Genomic DNA, 26,917 nt, shown 5'->3' with positions numbered 1-26,917 from the left:
CGCCCCATTGTGTGTTTGCGCTTTGATTGGCTGCGCCGTATGTTACGTAGCGGTGTGTGTGTGTCGGAGCAGTCAGTCTTGGCTGGAGCTCTGGCCGTGGAAGGAGGATTGTTGTGTCTCCCCTCTCAGTGACTCTGAGCGAGAACCGGAAGTAGTGGCCACTCCCAACCACGTCCTCATCTGCCTGGAGCCAAATCTGGAGCGGGCACTCCGTTGTGCCTGAGAACATTCCGCGGGTAAGTCTCTTTACTACAACTTTTCCCTCAGAATGTTTCCCCGTCTACACGTGACGGTATATGGAGGTGATACGTGCGGGGTGTCTGTAACCAGACCGGGGCTTGGTTTCCTCTCATGTTCAGTATTGTGTGTACAGGCTGCCCGGGACTGACATGTTCACTACAAGGCTCCTCACACACGCCCTTCTCCCTCATACATTGCAATGACATGCTCAGAGGTGTGGCTGCACATGGCACACTTTCCTATCATCTACTAAACTCCATCAGGGATCGCTCCTTTCCCCTGTGCCCCAGAGATTCTCATCCTATACAATCTGGAGGCACTCTTCTAAAATGTGCACCTCTAAACCTGACATGACTCTTCCATAATGCAGCATCATACACACGCAACATTACAGATGATTTAGGGCTCATTCACACCGGCAGCTGTATTACGACACAACCTCTGGGATTGGCGCTTTGCACTGTATGAGTGTGTGTTTTTTTTTTTTTTAAATGAACTTTATTCAATGTTGCAGTTATTTCATTAAGTTGAATTGCTGACCACAATCCACCGCCTTTTACTGTGCTGGGAAAGTCCTGTGCAAAGTACCCGCTCTTCTTCTTTTTTTTTTTTTTTTTTTTTGTATTATTATTATTCAGCACTTGCTGCCGCACCCCATCACAACACAGTGGTGGAAACCGGGAACAGTGGAGACGAGGCATTTAGCCCTTAAGGCTGGGTTCACACTAGTGCAAATTGGATAAGGGTTTCTCTGCATCCAATTCCCACAGCAGGCGATTGTGACCAGCTGTCTATGGAGCCGGTTCACATATCTCCTGTGCGATTTGCACGGGTGCCCTTTGCTTCTTTTGGTCTGTTTCAGGTCTGAATTCATCCAACAATTTGGGCTGAAACAGCGAAGGACTGCTGTGAGCTGCTGTGTGCTCATATGTGAACCCAGCCTTAATGTAATGGGACTATGCTGGAATAGCCACCAGTGCAGTCCCACCACATCTGGTGTAAAAGTGGGCCCTTATTCTTACAAAGCAAATATATTTTTGTAAACTTAGTAGTTATTCCAGTATTTCTCTTCTCCCTCACTTAGCTAATGTGTCCCCAGTGCTGATGGAGAGGACAAGGGAGGGGCAAACAAGGATGTTGTGCAGACACCCAATGTCCTTATCAACCAATTATGTCACCGGTTGTCAGGATGCTAGCAGCTGGCTCACGTGGTACCCAAGATTGTAATGCTACACAATAAAAACCTGGGATGTCGTATAACATAAGTGCAGGTGTGATCCACTCACTGGCCTGTTGACAATTTCACGGTATTATGGGGCAATTTTTAGGTGTTTTTTTATTTATTTATTTTTTTTTTCAACCCAGATGACACCCCAGGGTGTCACAGCACCCTCGTTGAATAAGTCTGCTGTACAGCACATCCACCTAGGGTCCCATAGTGAGAATGGCTTAAGAATTTCTTTTTTTTTTTTTATTTGAGAATTTGATTTCATAGTGAGAATGGGTTTTTGATTTCATTTCCAGAGGAACTAGTAGATGACTTGTGGGTATATATTGCATCACACAGACAAATTAAGTGTTTTAAAGCCCCTCTCCTGTCACTCCAGTGTAAAAGCCTGAGTGCTTTCACACTGGAGCCGTGCGCTTGCGTGATGCTCAAAAAAAGTCCTGCAAGCAGCATCTTTGCAGCACTTTAGGAGCGCTGTATACATTGCTCCTAAAGTGCCGCCATAGTGTCTTTGTGAGCACTTTTAACCCTTTATTCGGCTGCTAGCAGGGTTAAAAGTGCCCTGCTAGCAGCCAAAAGTGCCTCTTTACCACCGACGCCTCAGTGTGAAAGTGCCCTAAATATGGATCTTACACCTTTCATATCAGCGCCTCCTTAAAGTGGTTGTAAACCCACATGGGAAAAAAAAAAGACCTGCAAGGCATAATGAGCTACTATGCATAGCCATCGGAAATGGCACGTTCAGTGCGCTAATGACGCCGACACATGCAGATACAGGGGATATCTCCTAAACTGTAGGTTTAGAAGATAACCAGAGTAGCTACAGGTAAGCCTTATTATAGGCTTACCTGTAGCAAAAAGTGGATTGTAAGGGTTTCCAAACACTTTAACAAAAAGCAATAACATTTCTGTTGGTTGCCATACACCTTACAATCCAACTTTAGATTTCCCAAAACTATAAATGAAACGGAAGAGTGACCGCAGAAAAAAAATACATAGATAGATAGATATATATATATATATCTCTATCTATGTATCTATTTCTAATTTCTTCATATAGACCTGTTTGTCCCAAACATGTTTGAAGCCACCTACTGTTGACTCGCTGCCTGTGCTGGAAGTCTATTCCGAGCATCAACTATTTTGGGAAAAATAATAGTTTCTAAGATTAGTTTTGAACTTTCCTCCTGCTAGTTTGTGGTCATGTCCCCATGTGTTGAAAATACAGCCCTCCTGAACCTTATTCATCCCCTTGATATATTTAAAGTGGTTGTAAAAGCAGAATGTGTTGTGTTTCTTTCTTTCTTTCTTTTTTTTTTTTTTTTTTTTTTTTAAACCTATACCTATAAGGCAAACATCTTCTGCATGCAGCCCCCCCAAATACAAACTTGACTTGATCCTGATCCAGCGATGTGCATCAAAGCAGATACAGCCATGGGTGTCTTATGTACACGCAGAGCCGAATTGAGGAGCGAGCACACGAGTGCCCTCATGGCAAGCGGCTTGCTATGGGGCACTTGGCGGGGATGAGGGGAAGGAGTATTAGTGGGGGGGGGGGCAGAAGATGGGGATTGGGGCTGCTTTGTGTAAACCACTGCACATAGAAGGTGAGTATGGCATGTTTGTTATTTTAATTAAAAAAAAATAAAAAAATTAGCTTGTCTTTACAATCACTTGAAGGGTTTCAGTCAACCACTTCCCTTTTGTGTCTTGCTTGGCCATAAGATTATTGTGACGATGAGACATGCACAGATACAGACCTCAAAGAACAAACCTTGTTGCATATCACTTAAGTACATTGTGTTATTTTTTTCTTTGACTGTTAATCTGTGTATGTTTGTACCTCCTTCACACTAAGGGCTTATTTACACAGCCATTTCATGGCCATACACAAACTCAAATCAGTGTATTTCTATAGTGGGTACAGCCAAGGGTCTGATCAGCTGCAAACAGGAAGCCTGTACAAATCAATGACAGGCTGAGATTTTCTACAGCTGTTTACACATGTATTCTCTCAAGGAAAGATGACCTGCAGTTAGGGATAGATGAGCAGCCTTATGCAAACTATTTGCATTCTGGGGCTACTCATTGGTCCCCAAACACAGGTATTCACTCCATGTGAGACTCCATGCAGACCCTATCAGCCTGTCATGGATTTGTACTAGCTTCCTGCTCGTAGCTGATTGCAAATACCTGGTTGTACCTGCTGCAGAAGCACGCTAATCTGGGAAATGGTGAGTCAGGAATGGCCGTGTGAATGGGCAGTCAAGCAAGACCAAGAGAACATTTTAAAGTGAATCAATTTTATTGAGGTTTTGTTGTATGTAACCAGACAGGGTCTTAAAACCTTGAACTTCATTGTGCGTGGTATGCATAGTTGGCTTCCTTGTGGCATCAAAGTCTCTGTTGGCTTTATGAAAACTGTACAGTATGAGGACTTGCCTAATCTGTCCAAAAAGTTTGTATACCATCAGACAGGCCCTTGCACGTCATTGTAAACATGCTGAGGTTTTCCCTGAGTAGGGTGTAGGCCCGATGGCATACATTTATAATTTGCACGCAGGCGAATGCTAATCAGAGTACAGAAATAGTAATGCAGGAGAAAGGGGGTTCCAACTGTGAGAAGCTGGTATAATATGAAGCATGGAGGGACATCTCTCCAACCCCTTTTGGTCTCACCATCCCCCCCCTCGGCTCCAATAGCTGGAGAAGCGGGTTGGTGGAGGGCTACCTTCTACCTTCCTAAGAGGGAAGTGCAAAGAGGACTGCGTCTCAAAGTAATTAGTTGAGACATATAAAGGGGTCGCACCGATACCACTTTTTTAATCAATACTTTAAGTACTTGCTGATAAACTTTTTTTTTTTTTTTTTTTTTTTATGTAATGTGACAGCGGCACTGATGACGTGTGGACACTGTCAGTAGTTTTTTTTTATTTTTTGTAATCATTTTTACAATTTAACCTTTTAAATATGTATTACAATTGTTTCATTTTTTTTTTTTTTTAATCAGCCCTGTTTGGGGGGGGGGGGGGGGGGCGGGCTTTGGTGGGATATCAGAGGTCTTAATCAGCCCCTGACATCTCCCTTTTGAGACAGACACTGAGGACACGGATTCTCCAGTCCCATTCTCTGCAGCCTCAGCTGCACTGGAGATGAATGGACAGGAGACAGAGGCTCTTCGCAATTCATAAACTGAAGCATCGTAAACACGGGTTACTATGCTCAGTTATGAATGAACAGAGTCAGTGATCACTGGCTCTGTGCATTCGCAAAAGGAAGGAACCGCTAAATAACAGATTTACCGGCTCCTTCCTCCGCTCTCCATCCTGACAGATCTGGTACAAAGGGGTTGGCAGAGCACGGAGCACACCTCTAAGCTTAGTGATCATTCCCCAAAGCCGCTTCTGAACCATTTGTGTGTTCTTGCAGCACATTACAGACATTTATGAGTGTCAAAAATGACCTCTACTTTCCATGGAAAAAGTTATTCCTATTCCCATCATGTCACATGATCTCTGGCTGCTGGGTGAATTGTGGGTGGTTGAAAGTCTACTGTCAGACCTTGTCTTTCATACACGCAGGACATTTTGCAAACTCTCCTAAAAGCCTTTCCTCCTGACAGCAGCATTTTGGCAGAAAAAACGCCTGACGTTTGTAAAAATGTGTAACGCATTTATAGGTGTTGAGCGCTTGGGCGGTAATTCTTTTAATTGGCCAAAGTGTATCATTTGTTCTGGCTATTGAAATGAACACTCAAACGCTAACTGCGCCTATCGTTAACGTGCGTTTAGAAGCGCCAAGCCTTTTTTTTTTTTTTTCTGTCAAAACGCCGCTGCCCCTGGATGCACTGGCGTGGGTTTTTCTTTCCTGTCTCTAAACTCCTCTAAAAGCCTGTGTGTGCATGGACTAAGGCTAACATGTAGGGGAGTTTTGAGGCAGGAGAAGGCTCCTCTAGGAGCAGCTGAAAAACGTCCAGTGTGCATGAGGCCTATCGGTTAAATAAAGGGGTTCAACAGGAAATGCAGTACAGTTCTTACATAAATGAACAGATATGGTTGCTGCACGTATACCTAGAATCATGTGTTGTTTTTTTTTTTTTTACAGAAATTGGTGTTTATTTCATTTAGCGCATCATTTTACTAAAACAAAAACTACACATCCTCGAAGGACAGCATCCTCCATGTATGGTACATGTGTGTTCTTTTCCTGACACATTGACTTTATGCAAGCAAAGGAATAAAAGCTCCAGATTAGCTTTTCACACAGTTGGGGTCAGATTCTCATATTTGTGCATTGTGGTATGGTGGAAAAAAAGGCAGGTCTGTTGGCAGCCTACACAGAATTAATGAGCTGCCTTACCACAAGGCATGTTAATGTGCATGCGGTAACACAAATATGTAAATCTGGCTTGTAAATGTCTTTATGCATACAGACTTTAAAATGCAGTTATACTTTTATATTTTTACATTGAAGGAAGGTTACTATGGCAGACTTCAATGGCAACAAACTACGGTACCTAGGAAGTTGCTGAGGGGCACGTTGAGCCCATTATATATATATATATATATATATATATATATATATTTTGTCCCAAGTGATTGAATGACACAAAAAAAAAAGTTTACAAAAAGTTGTCACTAAATGATATATTGCTCACACATGCCATAGTTGTATGTGGAATTGCACCCCAAAATATATTCTGCTGCTTCTCCTGAGTACGAGGATACCACATATGTGGGACTTTTTGGGAGTATAGCTGCGTACGGCATGCCGAAAACCAATCGCTGCCTTCATGGTTTCTAAGGGTGCAAATTTTAGATTTCACTCCTCACTACCTATCACAGTTTCGAAGGCCATAAAATGCCAAAATAGCACAACCCCCCCCCCCCCCCCCCCCCCAAATGACCCCATTTTGGAAAGTAGACACCCCAAGCTATTTACTGAGAGGCATGTTGAGTCCATGAAATATTTTATATTTTGCCACAAGTTGCAGGAATATTACTTTTTTTTTTTTTTTCTTTGCACAAAGTTGTCACTAAATGATATATTGCTCACACATGCTATGGGCATAAGTCAAATTACACCCCAAAATAAATTCTGCTGCTTCTCCCAAGTACGGGGATACCACATGTGGGGGACTTTTTGGGAGCCTAGCCACGTACGGGACCCCGAAAACCAAGCACTGCCTTCCGGATTTAAATATAAAACGCTACCAAAAAAAACTGTTAGCGATCGCAGGGATCAGGCCTGACTCTGCGATCGCTGCAGTTATGTGTTTAGTGTTTTGTAAGTGACAGTGATCGATCGATACTGCACTTGGGTGGGCTGGGCGGAGGGGCAAAACGCAGATGCTAGCAGGTATCTGGGCTGATCCTGCTAACAATGCGTTTTTTTGGAACCCTAAACTGCTGGGGACGCTAGTATAGATCTGATCGGATATTGATCTGTTCAGATTCTAAACCACTACGGGAGGTTTATGCTTTGCGTGTGGGTGTTAGCGGTACTGGCACTAACCTAGCGCTGCCTGGGGTGACGCAGACCCTGACCCTAAAACCTAATTGATATCACCCGCTGGGTGATCAGGGGGTTAAACCTTTATTGGGTAATAAATGGTGGGTGCCCTGATGCTATAAAAAGCAAACTAACCAGAGTCACCCGTAACACTTATACGGTGTTCACTGGTGAAAGGGTTAACTAGGGGCAATCAGGGGGTTCAAACTTTTATAGGTAGTATATGGGGGTCCCTGGCGCTATATAAAAACCTGACGGGGAACCTAAATAACTGGCTAATCAGCGTCACCAGTGACACTTCTACTGTGATCGCTGGTGAAAGGGTTAACTAGGGGCAATCGGGGGGTTAAAACTATTATTGGGTAGTATATGGGGGTACCTAGCGCTATAAAAACCTGGCGGTGAACCTAAAAAAATAACTAGCTACCTACTGTCGCTAATGCAGCGATCAGAAAAATGATTGCTGGGTGAAAGGGTTAACTCTAGGGGCAATCAGGGGGTTAAACCTTTATTGGGGGGTGGTAGGGGGCTACCCTGGACCTAACACTAACTGCCCTGACAGTTTTTACTGTTACAACTGACACTGAATGCAGTGATCAGTAAATAAATGATCACTGCAATCAGTGACACTGTGACTGGGGGGGGATCGGGGGGTTTGTGTGCCTACATGTCAGTGTAGTGTTGGTGCACACTTACTTTCACTTCTCCTCGTAGTCCGGGCAATAAGACCGCCCCGAGGAGAATGACATCACTTCCTCCCTGCCTGTGTTTACTATACACAGAGGGAGGAAGCTTCTCATTTGCCGGGAGCGATCGAGAGGGGATGGCCAGAAACCAACGGCCACCCCCCTCATCCCTGATCGCTCCTGAAGCGAAACGGACCGCCGCATCCAGCAGGAGGGGTCCGATTTCCCCCCCCCGCTGGAAGGCAAGCACGTACATGTACGTGCTTGTGCCTGTACATGCCATTGTGATGATGTACATTGGCATGTGGCGGTCCTTAAGTGGTTAATAACAGAGAACCCAATTCTCTCTCTGTGTATGTATGTGTGTATATATATGTGTGTGTATATATATATATATATATATATATATATATATATATATATATATATATATATATATATATATATATATATATATATATATAATTATAAAATTTTTACCCGAGACCAAACTCCAGAAATTGATTTGGAATATCAAATAACATGCAAGTGAGGTCTGTAACTGTATGGGCTCATTTATACCAGCAACCTTGTGCTGCCCATCGAAGTGGCAAGGCAATTTGCCTTAGGTCCTAAGATTTTGGTGTACACCAATGCTCTGGGACAGGTTTCATTTTTATGCTGCGAGGTCTAACATGCTGTAATGCATCACAATGCACTGCTGTGCATAGCAATAACAGAAGTTGAACAAAAAAATAAACCATATTATGTGCACACTAACATATGCCCTGTGGTGGTAACGCAAACCCTGTCTCCATTCCAAGATTCAATTGCACAAAATCTGCCCAAATCTCCCTAGCTGTAGCTACCTTGTGTATTTGTAATTTGCCTTTTTTTTTTTTTTGTCTTGTTCCTTACTATCCATGTTAGGTAAAACTAACCTATTGACATCTTATAAATGTCATACTGGTTCTAATTCAGACAGGTGGAGATGAGGTTTTCGACAGTCTGGCAAACTAGGTATGGGGATATATATTGAACAATTCATCGGGGGGGGGGGGGGAGGGGGTCTGTTTATTGTAAAAAAGTTACAAATAGGGCTGCAACTAACGATTATTTTCATAATAGATTAGTTGGCCCATTTATTGTATCGATTAATTGGATAATAACCTTAAGGCTGGGTTCACACTGGAGCGATGCGGGAACGCCGCGAATCCGCGGCGTTTTCCCGCATCGCATGCCTCCCGCCAGCAGTTCACACTGCCCTATGCGGACTGCTGGGAGTGTCAGTGAAACCTTAATGACACCCCCAGATCAGTTTGCATATCGCAGTGCGATCTGCAAACTCGGACAGGAATCGGATCGCATGGTGTGAACACCCATGCGATCCGATTCTGCTGCGGACCAAAAAAGGGTCCTGTGTGAGTTTGCGGCGGGTGCGATGCGAATTCAGCTGTACTATCTGTATGGCTGAACTCGCATCGCACAGAGATCGGATGTGATTTGCAGTGCGGTGCGAATCACATCCGGGTCTCTCCCAGCCGCAGCGGTGTGAACCCAGCCTAAAGTGTGGTGTATAATTTAGTTAATATGTAAAAGTATTTAAAAAAAGGCAATTTATTCCTAAATATCTAAATGCAGTGGTAAATATAAATAACCAACTATATGGTTAGGGGGCAAAATCTCTAATCCACTCTAAGACTAACCGACAGAAGAGATATACTATTAAAGGCTGAATCTGGTAAACATAATTAGACTCAGATAAAAAATATTTTAAAGAGGGGAAAAAAAATGAAAGACCGTTTTGCTGATTTTTCAGACAGAATTGCTATATATTGCCATGAGGCATTGCTCCTCACACGTTCTCAGGCAATTACTGAGCTGTATGTGTGTTGCACTGTATTTCCCGATATGTAAAGAAATGCATTCTGTATGCAGGCCGATTTTAATTGGCTGGCTGATTAATCGATTGACAACTATTTTCATAATCCATTGGTTGTTTCGGCCCTAGTTATAAATTCCTAATTTGCATGATTAGATCTAAGATGAGTGGAATGTGTTAATACTTTCCATTCTACATGGCAGCTGGCACATTTTAAGCAATTTATATCGTAACTTGTATGGCCTGCCTACATTCCAGTTCACACTGTTGCGATACAGGAAATCCTGCAATTCGGTGGCAGTTCCCGCTTTGGACCTGAATCACAGACTGGTTAACAGGTTCATCTGTGAACCGCCGGGGGTGTCAATGTAAATGCCCAGATTGGCTTGCAGATCACAGTGCGAACTGCCAAATGGTGCAGGAATCGGATTGCATAGGTGTGAACACCCATGTGATAGGATTCTAATGCAGACCAAAAAAAGCGTACTGCATTATTTTGGTACGAATGTGATTTCGGCTATACAGTTTGCATGACTGAATTTGCATCACATGTGCTCTGCACAGCAATGTAGTGCAAATTGCATGCAATGTCTGATCGCACAAGTGTTAGCCCAGCCTTAAAAGAACAGGGAACAAGTCACATGTGCCAAAATCACAGGCGTGAGTCACTTCACAGAATAGACCAGTAATGTTCCATCTTACCAGGATCGATGCATGTCTGAATGCTTAGCAAACAATAAGCGCCTGGCTTTGATGTCACCAGTGATAAACGTATACAAAGCCTTTTTGCATGGCTAAGACCTTTTTAGCAGCCACTGTTGGTGAAATGTGTTAAAAATCATTAACAACTGTGTATTGAAGGCTGGCTTTCAGAGAGATGTCTCCACTGAAGAATATACATGTCTTCTTCATTCAGTCCTCATTTGGACAACTCCTTTGTTAAAACCAAAATGCGTATTTCTGGAGGTAAAATAATTCTAATTCACTAATACTGATCATTTAACCACTCGACAACTGGGCACTTAAACCCCCCTCCTGCCCAGACCAATTTTCAGCTTTCAGTGCTCTCACACTTTGACAATTACTCAGTCATGTAATACTGTACCCAAATGAATTCCCCCCCCCCACGAATAGAGCTTTCTTTTGGTGGTATTTGATCCTCTGGGTTTTTTATTTTTTGCACTATCAATGAAAAAAGACCGAACATTTTGGAAAAAAAACAACAAATTTTTCTTTTGTTTCTGTGATAAAATTTTGCAAATTATTAACTTTTGGCCACAGTTTATACTGCTACATATCTTTGGTAAAAACCCAAATTAGTGGATATTATTTGGTCTTTGTGAAAGTTGGAGAGTCTACAAACTATGGTGCCAATCATACAAAATTGATCACATCTGATGTACTGGGGACCTATCATTTCTTGAGACATGAATAAGCCAGCAAAGTACAAATACCCCCCCCCCCCCCCCTTTTTTTTTTTTTTTTTTTTTTTAAAGTAGACATTCCAAGGTATTTAGTAAAGGGCATGGTCAGATTTTTTTGATGTAATTTTTTTTTTCCCAGAATCCTTTGCAGAATGAAGATTTTTATCTTCTTTTCCATAAAATTGTCATTGTAATAGGTTATTTCTCTCTCACTTGGCATGTGTATACCACAAATGATGCCCCAAAATACATTCTGCTACTCCTGAGTATTACGATACCACTTGTGTGGGACTTTTCCACAGCCTAGCCACATAGAGAGACCCAACATGCAGGGAGCACCATCACCTGTTCTAGGAGCATAAATTACACATCTAACTTGTTGACTACCTTTTACGCTTTTCAACGCCCTGGAGCACCAGGATGATGACACGTGGCACTGATGATGGATGGTGTTGATGCGCGGCACTGGGGGCAGATGGCACTGACAGGTGGCAGTGGGCACTTTGTTTTTGTTTTATTTTCTGACTAAGCGGTTCATCTCTCCCTCCTCACACGCTGTCTGTGTGAGGAGGGAGAGCCGGGGATGAGAGATGATCTCATATGAGATCATCTCTCATTGGACACGCTGATCGCTCTGTAAACGGCCACTGTGATTGGCCATTTACAGCAATCTGTGACTGGCTGTGTCCAAGGGACACGGCCAGCACAGAACTTCCCCCGATGCACGCTCGCAGAAGCGCGCGTTGCGGAAATGAACAGGAGGATGTCCAGGGACACCCTCCCGTCAGTTAGCGTCCGCGCTGTAGGCGTCTTTTGGCTATAGCGCGCGAAATGGTTAAAAGAGAAGTGTTTTTTGTTTCATTTTTTTTTTTTATTTATTTATTTTTTTTTTGCTCATCATACTTATCTGCACCGAGAACTGGGCCACTGAACACCACTGATGGCTCGGCTCCCAGAGTGGAGCAGAGTCGCTGTTTTTCCACGCTCATTGGAGAGCTGAGCTGTGGAGGGGCAGGGAGTGGCCATCTCGGCAGGTTTCTGAGAGGCTGAGACCGGCATCTGGTGGCTCTAAACTTCATTATCAGGTAGACATAGTGCCTGGACTGATTCCAGGGACGTCAGCAGAGAGCCGACCAGTCTCTGCTGAAAACTGGTCACAGGAGTGCAAAACAAATTGCACTCTTGTGACCCTTAGGAAAAGCCCAGCCAAACTAACTCAGAGGGAACTTCTCCTTTTTGAAGAAAAAAAATATACAGGTGAACTAACACTGTACATGATTTCTGATTAGAAGAGAAGTGTGGGCATTTCAAATCCTCAGACTGCTGGACCGGCTGTGGTGTGTCCAGTGTTCGTTCAGTTTTACTTTTAAAAAAATTAAAAATTCTAAACGCAGCAAAAAAGTGGTTCCGTGATTTGTTTGAGTTTTTTTGCCAAAGCATTCCTATCCTTAATGTGTTTTTTCTGCATTCAGGAGAGGGACATGTAACTGCTCCTAAACTCTGATAAAAGCCTGTGTACATGGACACAGGCTTTTATTGATTGAGTTCAGGGGCTTTGGCAAAAAAAAAAAAAAAGCTTCTAAACTTGTGTTTTTAGGAGCAGCAGTGTACATGAGACGTAAGACCTCATACACGCTTTACATTTTTAGGTCTCGTGCACACAGGACATTTTTATAACTGCTGTTAGCAGCGTCAGACTTTAGGCTGGGGGGGGGGGGGGGGGCGTGGACTCAATGTTGTTCTATGTGCCCATGCACACATGCTTTTAGGAGCTGTAAGTGGCATAGGCATTTTTAAGCTGTAAAAAAAACCCCAGGGCCAGCAGGTTCTGAGGACCAGTGTTAGAGCGGTAAAAATCTCATGCTGGATACAGCCGTGTTAAGCCACATCAAGCGGGTATTTTTTTATTTTTTAATGTCAAAATCAATGGTTCCCTGTGAGAGTCCATTAATTTGAATAAAAGTTGCACCACAAATCGGATCATGATGATCCTACTTGCGGTATGTCTTGTGCACTGAGGATCTTGAAGGGGAACCCTCGCCAAAATTAAAAATTAAAACAGGCATGCCCCCCCCCCCCCCCAAATCCATACCAGACCCTAATCCGAGCATGCAGACCAGGAAAGGGGAGGGTGGGGCGAGCAAGCGCCCCCTCCCCCCTTCCTGAACCATACTAGGCCACATGCCCTCAACATGGGATGAAGGCGAGGGTGCTTTTAGGCAGGGGGGCCCAAAAGCACCCTCCCCCCCATGTTGATGGGGACAAGGGCCTCTTCCCGACAACTCTATCTGGGGTCGGCGGGGGGGGGGGGGGGCTTATCGGAATCTGGGAGGCCCCCTTTAACAAGCAGGCCCCCTAGATGCCAGCCTCGCACTCTGAATGATGAGTGTGGGGTACATGGGACCCCTACCTAGTCACATCAAAGTGTCAAAAATAAACCATAAACAGGCTTTTAATTTAAAGCAGCTCCAGCGTCTCTTCTTCCAATTTCTTCTCCCTCTGCTGATGTTTTCTCCTGCTGCCGGTTCTCCTCTCTCCGCTGTCTTCTCCCTCTGATGTTGCCGCAATGCGCTCTCCCTCTGTAATACTGGGTCCACTGTGTGCCATTACTTATATAGACATGGGGTAGGGCCACCTGGGGATGACATGCAGAGGCCTTGTCCCCTTGTGGCGTCATTGAACGGGGCATGATGGGTGGTGACATCACAAGGGGCGGGGCCTCCGAATGAGAGGAGAACCGACAGCGGAGCGAGAAGAAATCGGGAGAAGAGATGCTGGAGCTGGTTTTAATAAATTATTTTATCAAAAACCTGTATACTGTTTTTATTTTTGACGCTTTTTATTTTTATTTTTTTCTGTGACTGGGTAGGGGTACAATGTACCTCATACTCATTCACATAGGGTGGGGGGCCGGCATCTGACTGGGCCATTCTAACACATGACTATGCTTTGATCTATTCTGTTGTAGCTCTGGCTGTATTTTTAGAGTCGTTGTCCTGCTGGAAAGTGAACCTCTGCCCCAGTTCTCAAGTCTTTTGCAGATTCTAACAGGTTTTCGTCTAAGATTGCCCTGTACTTGGCTCAATTCAGGTTCCCTGTCCCTGCTGAAGAAAAGCATCCCCACAACATGATTCTGCCACCACCATGTTTCACTGTGGGGATGTTTTCAGGGTGATGTGCAGTTTTCTGCCATATATAGCGTTTTGCTTTCATGTCAAAGTTACATTTTGGTCTCTTCTGACCAGAGCACCTTCTTCCACATGAGAACAATGGCAAAAATTTGGATTTCAAAGATGCCAAAACACACTTTTCTTATTTTTTTTATTATACATTTTATTAAATATTTATTCCTTTAAAAATCACAAATGTTCAAGGGACATATAGTTTATACAAAACTTCAGCCACTTCTGCTCTACATGTTTTGCCCAAAGGAGCTTTAAAAGTACTGCATAAAGTTGATACTATGAAAGAAACAGATTTCTTTCAGGGTATTAACTAAAAAAAAAGTTGTACATGTGTTTTGCCACTTTTATTTTATTTTTATTTTTTTTTAAAGTCCCCTTTTGCCATTGTTCCTGTTTATCAAATGGGATATGGTGCTTATTTCCGGTTCCTCATGAATGAATGAAATGCTTGTTTAGTGCACAATGCGAACTGAATCGCCTCATCACCTTTACTTTAATTTTAACCGCTAGCCGACCAGCCGCTGCAGTTATACTGCGGCAGGTTGCCACGGCTGCGCAAATAGTTGTACGTCACTTCTTTTAGACGTCTCAGCAGGTGGCGCGCACACACGCATGTCCTCAGAGGCGATGTTACTGCCGGGCACCCATGGTCGCTCATGACAGAGCGAAAACCGGGATCTGTGTTTTATTTTGTTTTTTTGTTTTGTTTTTGCAGCTTAAAAAAAAAGTGCATTTCATTAAGGAGCTTGCAGAGCATTGCACCCAAAATCAGCAGATTGTGGGTGCAGTGCAGGGCTCTTGCACACTGTCGGTGTCATTTTATTTATTTTCTAAAGGTAAACCTCTCCTTTTTAACCACTTCCGCACACCGCTATACGTCGGCTGGTTGAAGAGGGATTTCTTTGTTATGACAGCAGCTAGCTGCCATAACCCCGGTATCTTCTTCAGCGGGCGGTCTTGTTTGCGATAATAGCAGATTGGCAGAAAGATCTTTTATTGGCGGTGGGCGAGGGGGCCCCTCCCACCGCTCTCCGGTGCCCTCAGCCAATTGCTGAAGGCGATCGGGGTCCTCTTCTGTTTCTGGTATGGAGACAACCGAGAGGAAGATGACCCCCACCCTCTCTATACCATTGCAGGGCGGAAGCTCTTAAAGGGCTTTTTTTTTATTTTTATTTTTTCAGAAGACAAAATGTGTTTAGTTGTGGGGTTTTTTTTTTTTTGCGTAAAGTGAGATCTTTTGGTCTCTTTGACCCCAGATCTCATATTTTAAGAGGTTCTGTCATGTATTTTTTTTTTTCTATTACAAGGGATGTTTACATTCATTCTAATAGGAATAAAAATGACTTTTATTTGTACACTGTTCTTAAAAAAAAAAAATATATATATATATATATATATATATATATATATATATATATATATATATATATATATATATATATATATATATATATATATATATATATATATATATAAAAAAATTTAACCACGCCCCTTCCCGCGAGCTTGCGTGCAGAAGTGAGTAGCGCCTGCATATGTAAACGTTGTTCAAACTACACATGTGAGGTATCACCGCGATCGGTAGAGCGAGAGAAATAATTCTAGCCCTAGACCTCCTCTTATTCAAAACGTACAACCTATAGAATTTTTTTTTTTTTTTTCTTTTTTAACGTCGCCTATGGAGTTTTTTAAGGGTAAAAGTTTGTCGCCATTCCACGAGGGGGCGCAATTTTGAAGCGTGGCATGTTGGGTATCAATTTACTCAGCGTAACATTATCTTTCACAATATAAAAAATGGGCTAACGGTACTGTTTTTTTATTTTTTAAACAAAATAATTTTTTCCATAAAAATGCTGCGCAAACACGGTGTGACAAAATATTGAAACGACTGCCATTTTATTCTCTAGGTTGGTAGAACCCCCAAACATTATTTTGTAATTGTATAGCAAAAATAAACTGTTTAACTTGTAAACAACAGATCTCAGAAAGGGGCTCGGTCCTTAAGTGGCTAAAAACTGTCACACATGGGATCGAAATTCATCCAGTTCAGCAAGGACTGGCCAATGTTCGATCCATGTATGGGCTAACTGGTTGTACACAAGTTTATCTTTTAACCACTTAAAGACCGTGCCTCTTTCTTTTAGATTTTTTTTTTTTTTTTACACGGTTTAAAAAAAAATAATAATAATAATAAAAATGGTGTCACTTTTATTCCTATAATAAGGAATGTAAACATCCCTTGTAATAGGAAAAAAAACCTTTAATATGAGATCTGGGGTCAGAAAGACCTCAGATCTCATATTTACACTAAAATGCAATAAAAAAAAATGTCTTTTTTAATGGCTATGGGTCGTCTTGATGTCTCTACCGCCCTGCGGTGTCATGGAGACGGGTGGGGGCCATCTTCCCCTCCCTCTTCTCCATGCACAGCCACGGGAAGGATCCGACGGCTCCCGTAAATGGTGGAGGGCACCGGATCAGAGTGGGAGGGAAGGTCCTCTCTCCCGCCGCCGATAAAAGATCTTGTGGTGAATCCACCGCAGAGACCACTTTTATCTTGTACCGGACCGCCAGCCAAACACAGGGATACCGGGTTATGGCAGCTAGCTGCTGCCATAACGATATCCGCCCTCAAAGTGAGGACGTACATCGGGGTGTGGCGGTTCGGAGGTGGTTAATCCATCATTGCTCTTTTCCCAAATTATCAGTAGTGCTATAGCTGGTAGTGTTGATCATTGTGTTGTGCTGGCGTGGAGGGCTTTCTGCTGGCAGAATGCAATAGCACAGCGGGAGTGATTCTCCCATCCACTTTGAATATGTGGATGGGGAATCTGACTTTTTTTTTTTTTTTTTATTTCCCCCCAACCTATTAAACAAAAAAAAAAAAATATTTATGTATGGACAGTCAGATCAACCGGTGAAAATAAAGTTAAAAATGACAATTGCAGCAGCACAAGGCAATGGCTGTTGTGGTTATAACTTGATTAATGGTCCCTTGCACTCAAACAGCTCAGTCAAGGGACCTGATGGCACACTGGCATGAAAAATTATAAGGTATACATCAGAGGTAGGCAACCTTGGCTCTCCAGCTGTGGTGAAACTACAAATCTCATCATGCCTCTGCCTCTAGGAGTCATGCCTGTAATTTGTCAGGGTCTTGCAATGTCTCATGGGACTTGTAGTTTCAAAACAGCTGGAGGGCCGAGGTTGCCTGCCCCTGGTATACATGAACAAAAAACATGCAAAAAATGGGCTTTAATGCTCTTCCTGAGTGAGTTTTAGTTTTGAAACTTCAGCCAGTCTGACAGGTTTAGGTCAAGCAGTTATTCCATCTTATGATGCCAAATTCCTTGGCATTGGCAGAAACCATGTGACTGGTGTAACATGCACTGGAGCAATCCTGAGATCTCACTAAGGACAAAGATAAGACAGATCTATAATTGCTTAACTTGGTCCTTTTTCTGGTCTTGATCTTCTCAATGTTGCTGTGAGGCCTCCTTTCCCTTTTTGTATGATTTTATCCTCAAAGTCCTTACATGTTTTGCTTAAAAGAAATGTTGAAAGGTTAGTCATATTTCTGTACAAATTAGCCTAGCACGTGTATTATGTCACCAAATCCTTGTATGTGTAATGTATGACCCAGCTGACATAAAAGATTTGTCTGATACAATTGTCAATATAAACAAATTCCGATTGTGAAACCAGATTTATGGGAATAGCTTCAGTTTAGTAATTAGTATTTTACTTATTAACTTCTCCCCCCCTTCATCTTTGTGTCCCTCCTAGTCTGTGGTTTCATCCCTCATGGTATGTTTTAAGTGTGAGATTCTGAGGCCTATTAAGTCTCTGATCTCATGAGTGATGTGGTCTAAGCATCTAAGGCCTCTTGCAGCACGGTTTGAGACCTTTCTACTGAAGTCCCATGACTAGGGGAAGGCCACTTACAGGACGTTATAGGGACATCAGCACACACTGTGCCCAGCACAAGCTTTCTTTCTGCATTCACTGTTCCTCCCCTGAAGTCCTATCATATTTTTCTGCCTGTGTTAACAATTCCTCTGCTTATATGACTTCCCATCCTCCATGTGGGTTTCTTCGCTTTTGCAACTGCTAGACTCAGCTTCCATGTCCTTCTCCTCCTCATCTTCTTCTCCCATTGCTGTTTAGCCTCTACCCTCCGTTCTTTGTTCCCAGCACAACCTTTGCTGCCATACTCCTTTTCTGTGCTGCAGTTGCTATTCCCTATTCCACTACCCCCAGGTTGGATTTGAGTTAAATCGGGATTTAACCACTTCAGCCCTGGAAGAATTTACCCCCTTCCTGACAAGGCCATTTTTTACGATACCGCACTGCTTCACTTTAACTGACACTTGCACGATCGTGCAATGCTGTACCCAAACAAACAAAATTTACATCCTTTTTTTATTTTTATTTTTTTGTCCCACAAATGGCTTTCTTTTGGTGGTATTTGATCACCTCTGCGTTTTTTTTTTTTTTAATTTTATTTTTTATTTTTTTTTAATTTATTTTTTAATGTTCTTCTCTATAAACAAAAGACATTGCGATATTGTGGCAGACAAATCAGACACTTTTGGGACCAGTGACATTTATACAGCGATCGGTGCTATAAAAAATACACTGATTTACTGTATAAATGTCACTGGCATGGTAGGGGTTAACACTAGGGACCAGTTGAGGGGTTAATTGTGTTCCCTAGGTGTGTTATAACTGTGAGGGGGATGGGACTGACTAGGCGAGGAGACCGATTGGTGTTCACACTTAGTATTAACACACGATCGGTCTCCTCTACCCTGACAGAACCGGGATTTGTGTATTCATTCTCACACACACAGATCCTGGTTCTCGTTCTGCCACGAGCTATCATGGGTGCCTGGCAGTCATTGTGGGCTCCGAGGACAAGCTGCGGGCACCTCCGGCAGAGTCTTAGAGAGCCAACATACAGCTATGACGGCTCGCCCACGGAAGCCAACCTGCTGCAGTAAAATTGCAGCGGCTGGTCGGGAACCAGTTAAGTCGCTAGTATAAAGGCTTGATTTTAAATCAATTTTTCCAGAGCAACTTTAGTCTCTGACCCGCAGCGGCTCCTCCGACCCGCTGTTGACTGACAATCCCATTCACAAGGCGAGGGATGTGGCGGCAGCAGGTGAGTGGATGCCTCCTAACAGGCGCTGCCTTGATGGATCTGAAATCACAAATGCTCTTTTAATGTAAAGGATTTATTATTGCTGGTAGCTAGAATCTTTAATATTGGCAAGCAAAATGAAGGTTTCATATTTGGAATAGTAAGCATTCAGGTTATTAAAACAGTGATATCAGAACGGATTGAATCATACAGTTTGTAGTGTACATAGATTTGCAAAACAATGGGATAAAGGAATATTCCAAGTTTGTTTTATCTCATGGTTACTGTGAAATTGTATGAATATATGAATGCAGTGCATGTCGGCTACGCTTGCAGAGATTTAATTGAATGAGTTTACAAAAAATGTAAATATTGCAGCATATGCAGCCCCTTTCTACATACGGTAACTAAGCTCCATTTTATGCTGAATAAACTAAATTATTAATGCATCTTAAATAGAAAAACTGTGTGTATGTATGTATGTGTATATATATAATATATTATATTAAACCCTGGTGACATCACTCCCCTGCCTCTACACTGCATCCATTCAGAAAAGCATTATTTTAAAGGCGCCTGTCCTGAGTGGCAGACCTCCTGCGTTCACAAGGTGTCAGGCCTGCCATTTACCACAGGACCCAGAAACAAGTGTAAATCATGGGATACATAACTACATTGCCTGAAGCTGGACCGACGTAACTATGTAAAAATATACCATGCCTGGAATTCTTCAACATGTTTTTATTTTGTCTGTAGAACAAGAGATTTCTTTATAGTCCTCCCACTTCATCCTTTTTTGTTATACGCATTAAAGTGTAAGTGTACAGATAGCCTAACTCACCCCAGTGTTTTTTATGCTATACAAGAACCCCCTCCATCCTAGCAGCTTGCTTAGCTGGAAAAGGGCTTCCAGTCTGAGTAGACCTTAGCTGTCTTCCGGGGTACATAAGCAGTCGAGCTAGGGGTTTTTAGTATAGTTATGAGTAGGGTGGGTTAGATTTATTTTTTATTAATTTCTTTTAACACCCCCATACTAAATGAAACCCATTTAAGGAGTGGGCACGCTTTGCTAGTGTTAGACTAAAAGAACTCGTCTGACTCGTTTTTTAATAAGATACAAGCTTTTGTTTACAGTCTAATATTGTGATTGTAGTTGTGCAATCCTTTAAAAAAACAACACTCCACCTTTTTTTTTTTTTTTTTCCCCCCCCCATTATTGTGAGCTGTCTTTTTATATTCATTCTCTGGCTTGTATTTCCCATATATTTCTATAGAGAATTTATTAAGAAACTGGTGATAATCACCAAAACCAGGAGAACTTTTCAAAGAAGGGAAATGGGAATCTCGCCTTTGTGCTGGGTGTCATGGGGACAAGAATACAAGCTGAGACAGGGACAGAACCCAATAAAAACATGAAAGAAGCTAGTCCTTCACCACAGAAAAAAAAACTGAAATAGTAAAGAGTTTGGATATAGTTTAAATGCAGCAATTTGTATAGTCGGCTTGTGTGAGTGTATACCTTTTTATAGACCATATGTTTACTAGTGGTGAGACCTATTTACACATCATTAACTGCTTGGGATGTGGAAGGCCAACTCCAAGTACACTATAAATTCATGGTACTGTTGGAATGCTGCAACATTTCCTGTGCATTTTTCTTTCACTATACCCATGTCTAATATAACACGCAATGGTTTGCGTGAATCTCCCATAGTAATGGCAGTGTTCTGTGTTATGGCATTATCTAGATATGGTTGTCCAGCCTGTTGCCTTACTGTATATCAGACCATGTAGTTAGCTGCACACCTTCCTGAATCTGTCACAGCCTGCCGCAGTTTACATTCTGCTGGCAAAATCATTTTCCACTGTGTGCTACGTCCTTTATAGGTGTCTATAGGACAGTCTCCAGGTGGTGATCCCATAAAAGTCTACAACCCATATCAAACGCAAGGCCCGTCGCCGGAATCTGGCCCACAAGGCCTTGTCGTGTGGCCCTCACACCTAGTTTTCCACCACCCACCTCCATCTCTCTCCCTCTACTCCCACTCCCTGTTGTCACTTGTAAATGCAGAAGATGAGGCAGAACTGGCTACAAAGGGAGGCACTAGAGGCAAATACAAGGCTAGTAGAGTGAAGAGGGAGGTACTGGACCCGGGCCAGGTAGGAGAGAGATGCAACTCCCTGCACTCTGCACACAGTGCCGGCCCTTTGAGGGCAGTCGTACTGCTAAAGTGGATTGTGATGAAATTGAGTTCGACACCCCTGGTCTACGAGGACCCAATACACTTTTTGTGTGAGAAAAATAAAAAGGAGCAATCCATTTTAGTTTTCACCTTCTAAAGTGCTTGTCATTCCAGCTTGTATTCACTTTCCATATTTTGGAGAGGGGCTTTGTAATGACATTGTCATCTTCATGTTTGTTGCTGTTTATTCATTTACAATTTAAAATGAAGTCTGTACTAGACGGGTGTTTTTATTTAGTTTTTTGGAGTATTGGAATATTACGCTCTCAAATCAATCCTGTTCATACAGCAGCTCTAAATGAAGCTGTTCCCAGAATCCTTTGTTGGCTGCATGACAGCAGCCCTAACCAAGCCTCTCACTGAATCAGCAGATTTGTGTTTCAGAGCAAAATAAAAAGGTACGGATACTATCCGGCATTGCACAGTGGTTTGCATGGTTTTGTTTTTCTGAATTGGTGATCTTTGCAGCTCTGATTAGTGTCGGAGGAGGCGGTGTGTGTGTGTGTGTGTGTGTGTGTGTTTTACAGTGTGTGTTTATAGTTTGTATCTGTCCTCAGGTCTAGGTCAAATCTCAAGTTGTAAGGATTTGTGCAAGGAGATTTTTGTCCATAGAAAAGTGTATGGATAATGAGTAAAGTTTCCACAAAATTTCCCGTTTTGTGGATTTTAAATGTTGTTCTTGTCTAGACATATTTAGTTTTTTTTTTTTGTTTTTTTTTTTGTATTATGTGGAAATCTGAATATGGTGTATAATGTGACTGCAACAGCACTGTCCCTCAAAAATGATTTCAAACGTTTTATCTTAAACTCTGAGCCTGCTGTGCGAAAATTGTGTTGAGGGTGAACTGTCTTGAATATAAAACCGGACCACTTTATTGTGGGAACCCCAGCAAAATGTTTTCCTACTTTTGAATAAAGTTCAAAAATAATTATAAGCTGTGTCAGGCTGTTGTATGTATGTCCCCACTAGGAGGTCCTCCAATGGGGATGTGTGTACTGGTGGACAGGGCCATTTTTTTCTAGTAGAGGCACAGAAAGCTAACTTCTGACATGTGGTATAATTTAATTTGATTCTGCCAGTAGATCTGTTCCACTTTCTGTAACAGACCAAGCTATCCCTTCCCAATCCTCTTCCAAGTACCTGCAATCCATCAGTGCATGTGCAGCTCTGTGTACAATCTAAAGAAGATTTAAACAATTGGGTGTTTTTATTGCAGAAGACATAGACCCCTTTCACACTGGGGCGTTTTTCATGCGCTTTAGCGTTAAAAAAAAAGCGTCTGAAAGAAGCCGCAACTGCAATCCCAATGTAAAAGCCCGAGTGCTTTCACACCAAGATCCCTTTCGTACTGGGGCGTTTTTCAGGCACTTCAGCGTTAAAAAAAGCACCGGAAAGAAGCTGCAACTGCAATCCCAATGTAAAAGCCCGAGTGCTTTCACACCGAGGCGCTGCGCTGGCAGGGCGTCAAAAAAAGTCCTGCAAGCAGCTTCTTTGCAGCGCTTTTGGAGCTTTTGAATTGGTGTATTAACCCTTTATTTGGCCACTAGCAGGGGTTAAAAGCGCCGCAATAACGCTGGTAAAGCGCTGCTAGTTTAAGCGGTGCTTTACGAGTATTTTTCGGGCGCTGACATTGTGAAAGGGTTCTTAACCGATTCCCGACTAGCGCACGACGATGTACGTCGACAGAATGGCACGGGCAGGCATATTGGCGTACAGGTACGTCCAATCTTCAATGCCGCCCTGCCATCGGGAGCACGCCGCTGGCGGCGCGCTCCCGTGCTGGTCGGGACCCCCGCGAGTCCGGTCACGGGACCCGCGGACTCGATCGCCACGGGCATCCCTGCGATCGTCTCACGGGACGGCTGAATGGAGGAAATGCCGTGTAAACAGCATTTCTCCATTCTGCCTAGCAACTAGTGACGCTGATCTCTGCTCCATGTGATTGGAGCAGAGATCAGTGTTCACTAAATGAAAGCCAAACCCCCCCCCCCACAGTTAGTAACACATCCCTAGGAACACTTAACCCCTACACTGCCACCCACTGGTTAACCCCTTCACTGCCAGTGTCATTTACACAGGAATCACTGAATTTATATAGCAGTGATTACTGTATAAATGACAATTGTCCCAAAAATGTCCAATGGGTCCCCCACAATGTTGCAGTCACAATAAAAATCGCTGATCGCAGCCATTACTAGTAAAAAAATAAAAAATTATTAATAAAAATGCTATAAAACTATCCCTATTTTGTAAACGCTATAACTTTTGCGCAAACCAATCAATCGCTTATTGCGATTTTTTTTTTATTTTTTTTTTTACCAAAAATATGTAGAAGAATATGTATCGGCCTAAACTGAGGGAAAATGTTTTTTTATATATTTTTGGGGGATATTAATTATAACAAAAAGTAAAAAATAATGCTTTTTTTTTTTTTTTTTTTTCAAAATTGTCACTCTATTTTTGTTCATAGCGCAAAAAATAAAAACCGCAGGGGTGATCAAATACCACCAAAAGATAGCTCTATTTGTGGGGAAAAAAAGGACATAAATTTTGTTTGGGAGCCATGTCGCACGACTGCGCAATTGTCAGTTAAAGCGACGCAGTGCCGAATCGCAAAAAGTGGTCTGGTCTTTGACCAGCAAAATGGTCCAGTCTGTAAGTGGTTAAAGCACTTGGGCTTTCACATTGGGACTGCAGATGAGGCTTCTTTCAAGCGCTTTACAGGCGCTTTTTTTAACGCTAAAGCGCCTGAAAAACGCCCCAGTGTGAAAGGGGTCATAAAGTGCCAGACCTGCTCACTTTTTTTTTTTTTTTTTTTTTTATGATGATGAGGCTTTATTATATAAAGATGAATTGATAAAGCTTTAACACCCCAACCAAAGGGGCTTTATTTTTAATTATTTTTGTGTCATCTGACAGTACTTTTTAAATTTCGCAGGACTGAATTTAACTACTTCTTTTTTTTTTTTTAAGGACGTGTATCTTGTTGTGAGCTCTTGTGAATTGACCTTTGCATATATTTATGGTCACTGACTTCTCTAATGTACATTCATTTGTTATATACAATATTATGAGTATGTGTCTATTCATGCTTTGTATTCTAAAAATTGTTAATTTTATTCCCCATGTCACAGAACTGATACCATGTAAACAAAGCAAATACTGATTCACTCAAAAAACAGAGACTGCAAAGATGTCTACAAAAGCTCCCATCTACCTGAAAAGAGGAAGTCGTAAAGGAAAACTAAGAGATGTGCTTTCTCCGGATATGATCAGTCCCCCTCTTGGAGACTTTAGACACACTATTCATATTGGCAGTGGGGAAGGAGATGTTTTTGGGGATGTTTCCTTCCTGCAAGGTAAATTCCATCTCCTGCCTCAATCACATCCTGGATCCTCCACCTCTTCTTCACCTGATGCAACCCCACCTCTCTCCCATTCAGAGGTGCCATCTCCTATCCTAAAGAACGCCATCTCACTTCCTGCTATAGGCGAGCCACAAGCACTTTCCCTTCTGCAGGCTCCCCCACCAAAGCCACCAAGACTTCACCTCGAAGAGAAAAGTAGGAGCCCAATCTCAGAGATGGCTCCTTGTGGAGGATTTACAGTAGAGGAAAGGGAAGAAAGGTTTCTTGCTCATGCAGGCTCTCTGCTTTCCCTACATGTGGATTTGGGGCCTTCCATCTTGGATGATGTGCTGCAAATAATGAAAAAAGAGTAATGACAGATGGATGCCTTTTTGGGCTACATCTAAAATTCTAAAACTATTTTTTATAAGTATTTTAGTTTTACACACTACAGAATGTCTTAGTTTTCTAAGTGGACACAAACAAGCCAATGCTGCCTAATACGTATTTATACAGTGTTTATACTGTATATACTGATGCTGAGCATCTACATGCTGTATAGTTTTGGGACCTTTACTGGAAGTAAAAGGCATTCCATAAGGAATATTTACATTCTACCTATAGAGTGGTACACCCTATTCTTAACTATCCAAAGCATATACAGATTTTACTTTTTTTGTACTAAGCAGGGTCATTCTTTAGTGCCTTCTTGCCAGAAAATGTCACTTTATTATTTTTTTTTTCGTTTTTATTCTTTTTATGATCAAAAGCTGTAAATTGTTTATTGGACCAAATACAGAACCATATTTAATGTTGGATGTCATTTTATTTTTGCTAAGCTGTGAAATGTATTTTGGGGGACTTATGTGAAAATGCAAAAAAAACAAACGACTATTTAGATAGTTTTCTTCCTCTCACTTCCAGAATATTCATTTTTGAATCCCAAATAAATGAAAATTACACAAAAAGTTGACAAGCATTTAAAACATCTGTTTGAAATTGTCACCTTTTTTCATGTTTTTGTGAACATTAAAGCAGTATTAAACCCCAAAACAACCCTTTATTATATTGCAGCTTAGCAATTCTTCTCTATCATGGCTGCATTCATTTAATTTTTTAGGCCTCCTTTCTTTGATTTTTATCTGGTGATCTGGCCAGTAAGTCTGTTTTTCAAAAGAACAAGCTCTCTTGCAGTTAGAGATGAGACAAACCATTTAACATTGACAGGCGTGGTTACAATGATCAGCTTTTATTTATGGGAAAACTCTTATCCCAAAAGTAAGAAAAAAAATCTGTTACGGTAAATGCTTATAAAGTGTAGCCTGGAGTAATGGTTCAATTTTGTTTATGTACTTTAAGTCTGCTAGAACATTTAATGCTCCCCTCCTCTCAAACTGACAATGCTGCTGTCCAAATCTGCCCATGTGCTTCAAACAGAGTGAAAGCATTCTAATACAAGAGCTGTGTTCCTGTCCAGATCATCAGGTAAAACGGGGGGGCCTAAAAAAATAAATAAAGAAGCCACCATATCTAATGATTGGTAAGCTATAATGTATTTATATTCACCAACCGCCACAGCTCCTCTTTGTAACTAAATGGGTTGTATAGCCTGCCATTAGGAGAAACAAACTAGACAAAATTGTTACACGATACACAGAACTTTAATCCCGCCCCATTGGGGCGGGCCCCGTGCTATCAACCCTTCCCACTGCTACTAGCAGCTTCAGTTTTTTATTTTGCCTAGCAAGAAGAATGACCTAGGAAATCCTGCGGGCCTCTTGGTCCATATTTTTTCTGCAAGTTTGCTGCTTTTTGCGCAAGATAGAAGATCACAGGATCTTTCATCAATTGCCGGCTGGGTGACAGGCTGGTTAATTATATCCTAGTAGTCTCCCCAGTCCGGCCATCGAGCGTGAGCAGGCCGCAGCTAAGGCTCGGCAGGCCATGACATGCCTCAGCTCCAGAGGTGGTCGGTGAGCTTCAATGCTCCGGGGTATACATATGACCGGGCTACTGATGTCTGGATCACAGTATACCAAGACCAGCAG

At 42.3% G+C, this 26,917-nt stretch overlaps 1 protein-coding gene across 1 annotated transcript; it reads left to right on the top strand.

The window, feature by feature from the left end:
• The first annotated feature begins 69 nt into the window (after positions 1-69).
• CDC42EP2 (CDC42 effector protein 2) lies at positions 70-25,680 on the top strand. The gene is made up of 2 exons (XM_077458689.1): positions 70-236; positions 24,657-25,680. The coding sequence occupies exon 2, from the start codon at positions 24,716-24,718 to the stop codon at positions 25,241-25,243; it is 528 nt and encodes a 175-aa protein (XP_077314815.1). The 5' UTR covers positions 70-236; positions 24,657-24,715; the 3' UTR covers positions 25,244-25,680.
• Positions 25,681-26,917: the final 1,237 nt, after the last annotated feature.

The sequence above is a fragment of the Lithobates pipiens genome, unplaced genomic scaffold (assembly GCF_037356315.1).
Source record: "Lithobates pipiens isolate NorthernLeopardFrog02 unplaced genomic scaffold, aLitPip1_a1.2 Scaffold_10, whole genome shotgun sequence".
Taxonomy (NCBI): domain Eukaryota; kingdom Metazoa; phylum Chordata; class Amphibia; order Anura; family Ranidae; genus Lithobates; species Lithobates pipiens.
Note: the sequence above shows the minus strand (reverse complement) of the source record. Positions and strands in the feature narration are given on the sequence as shown.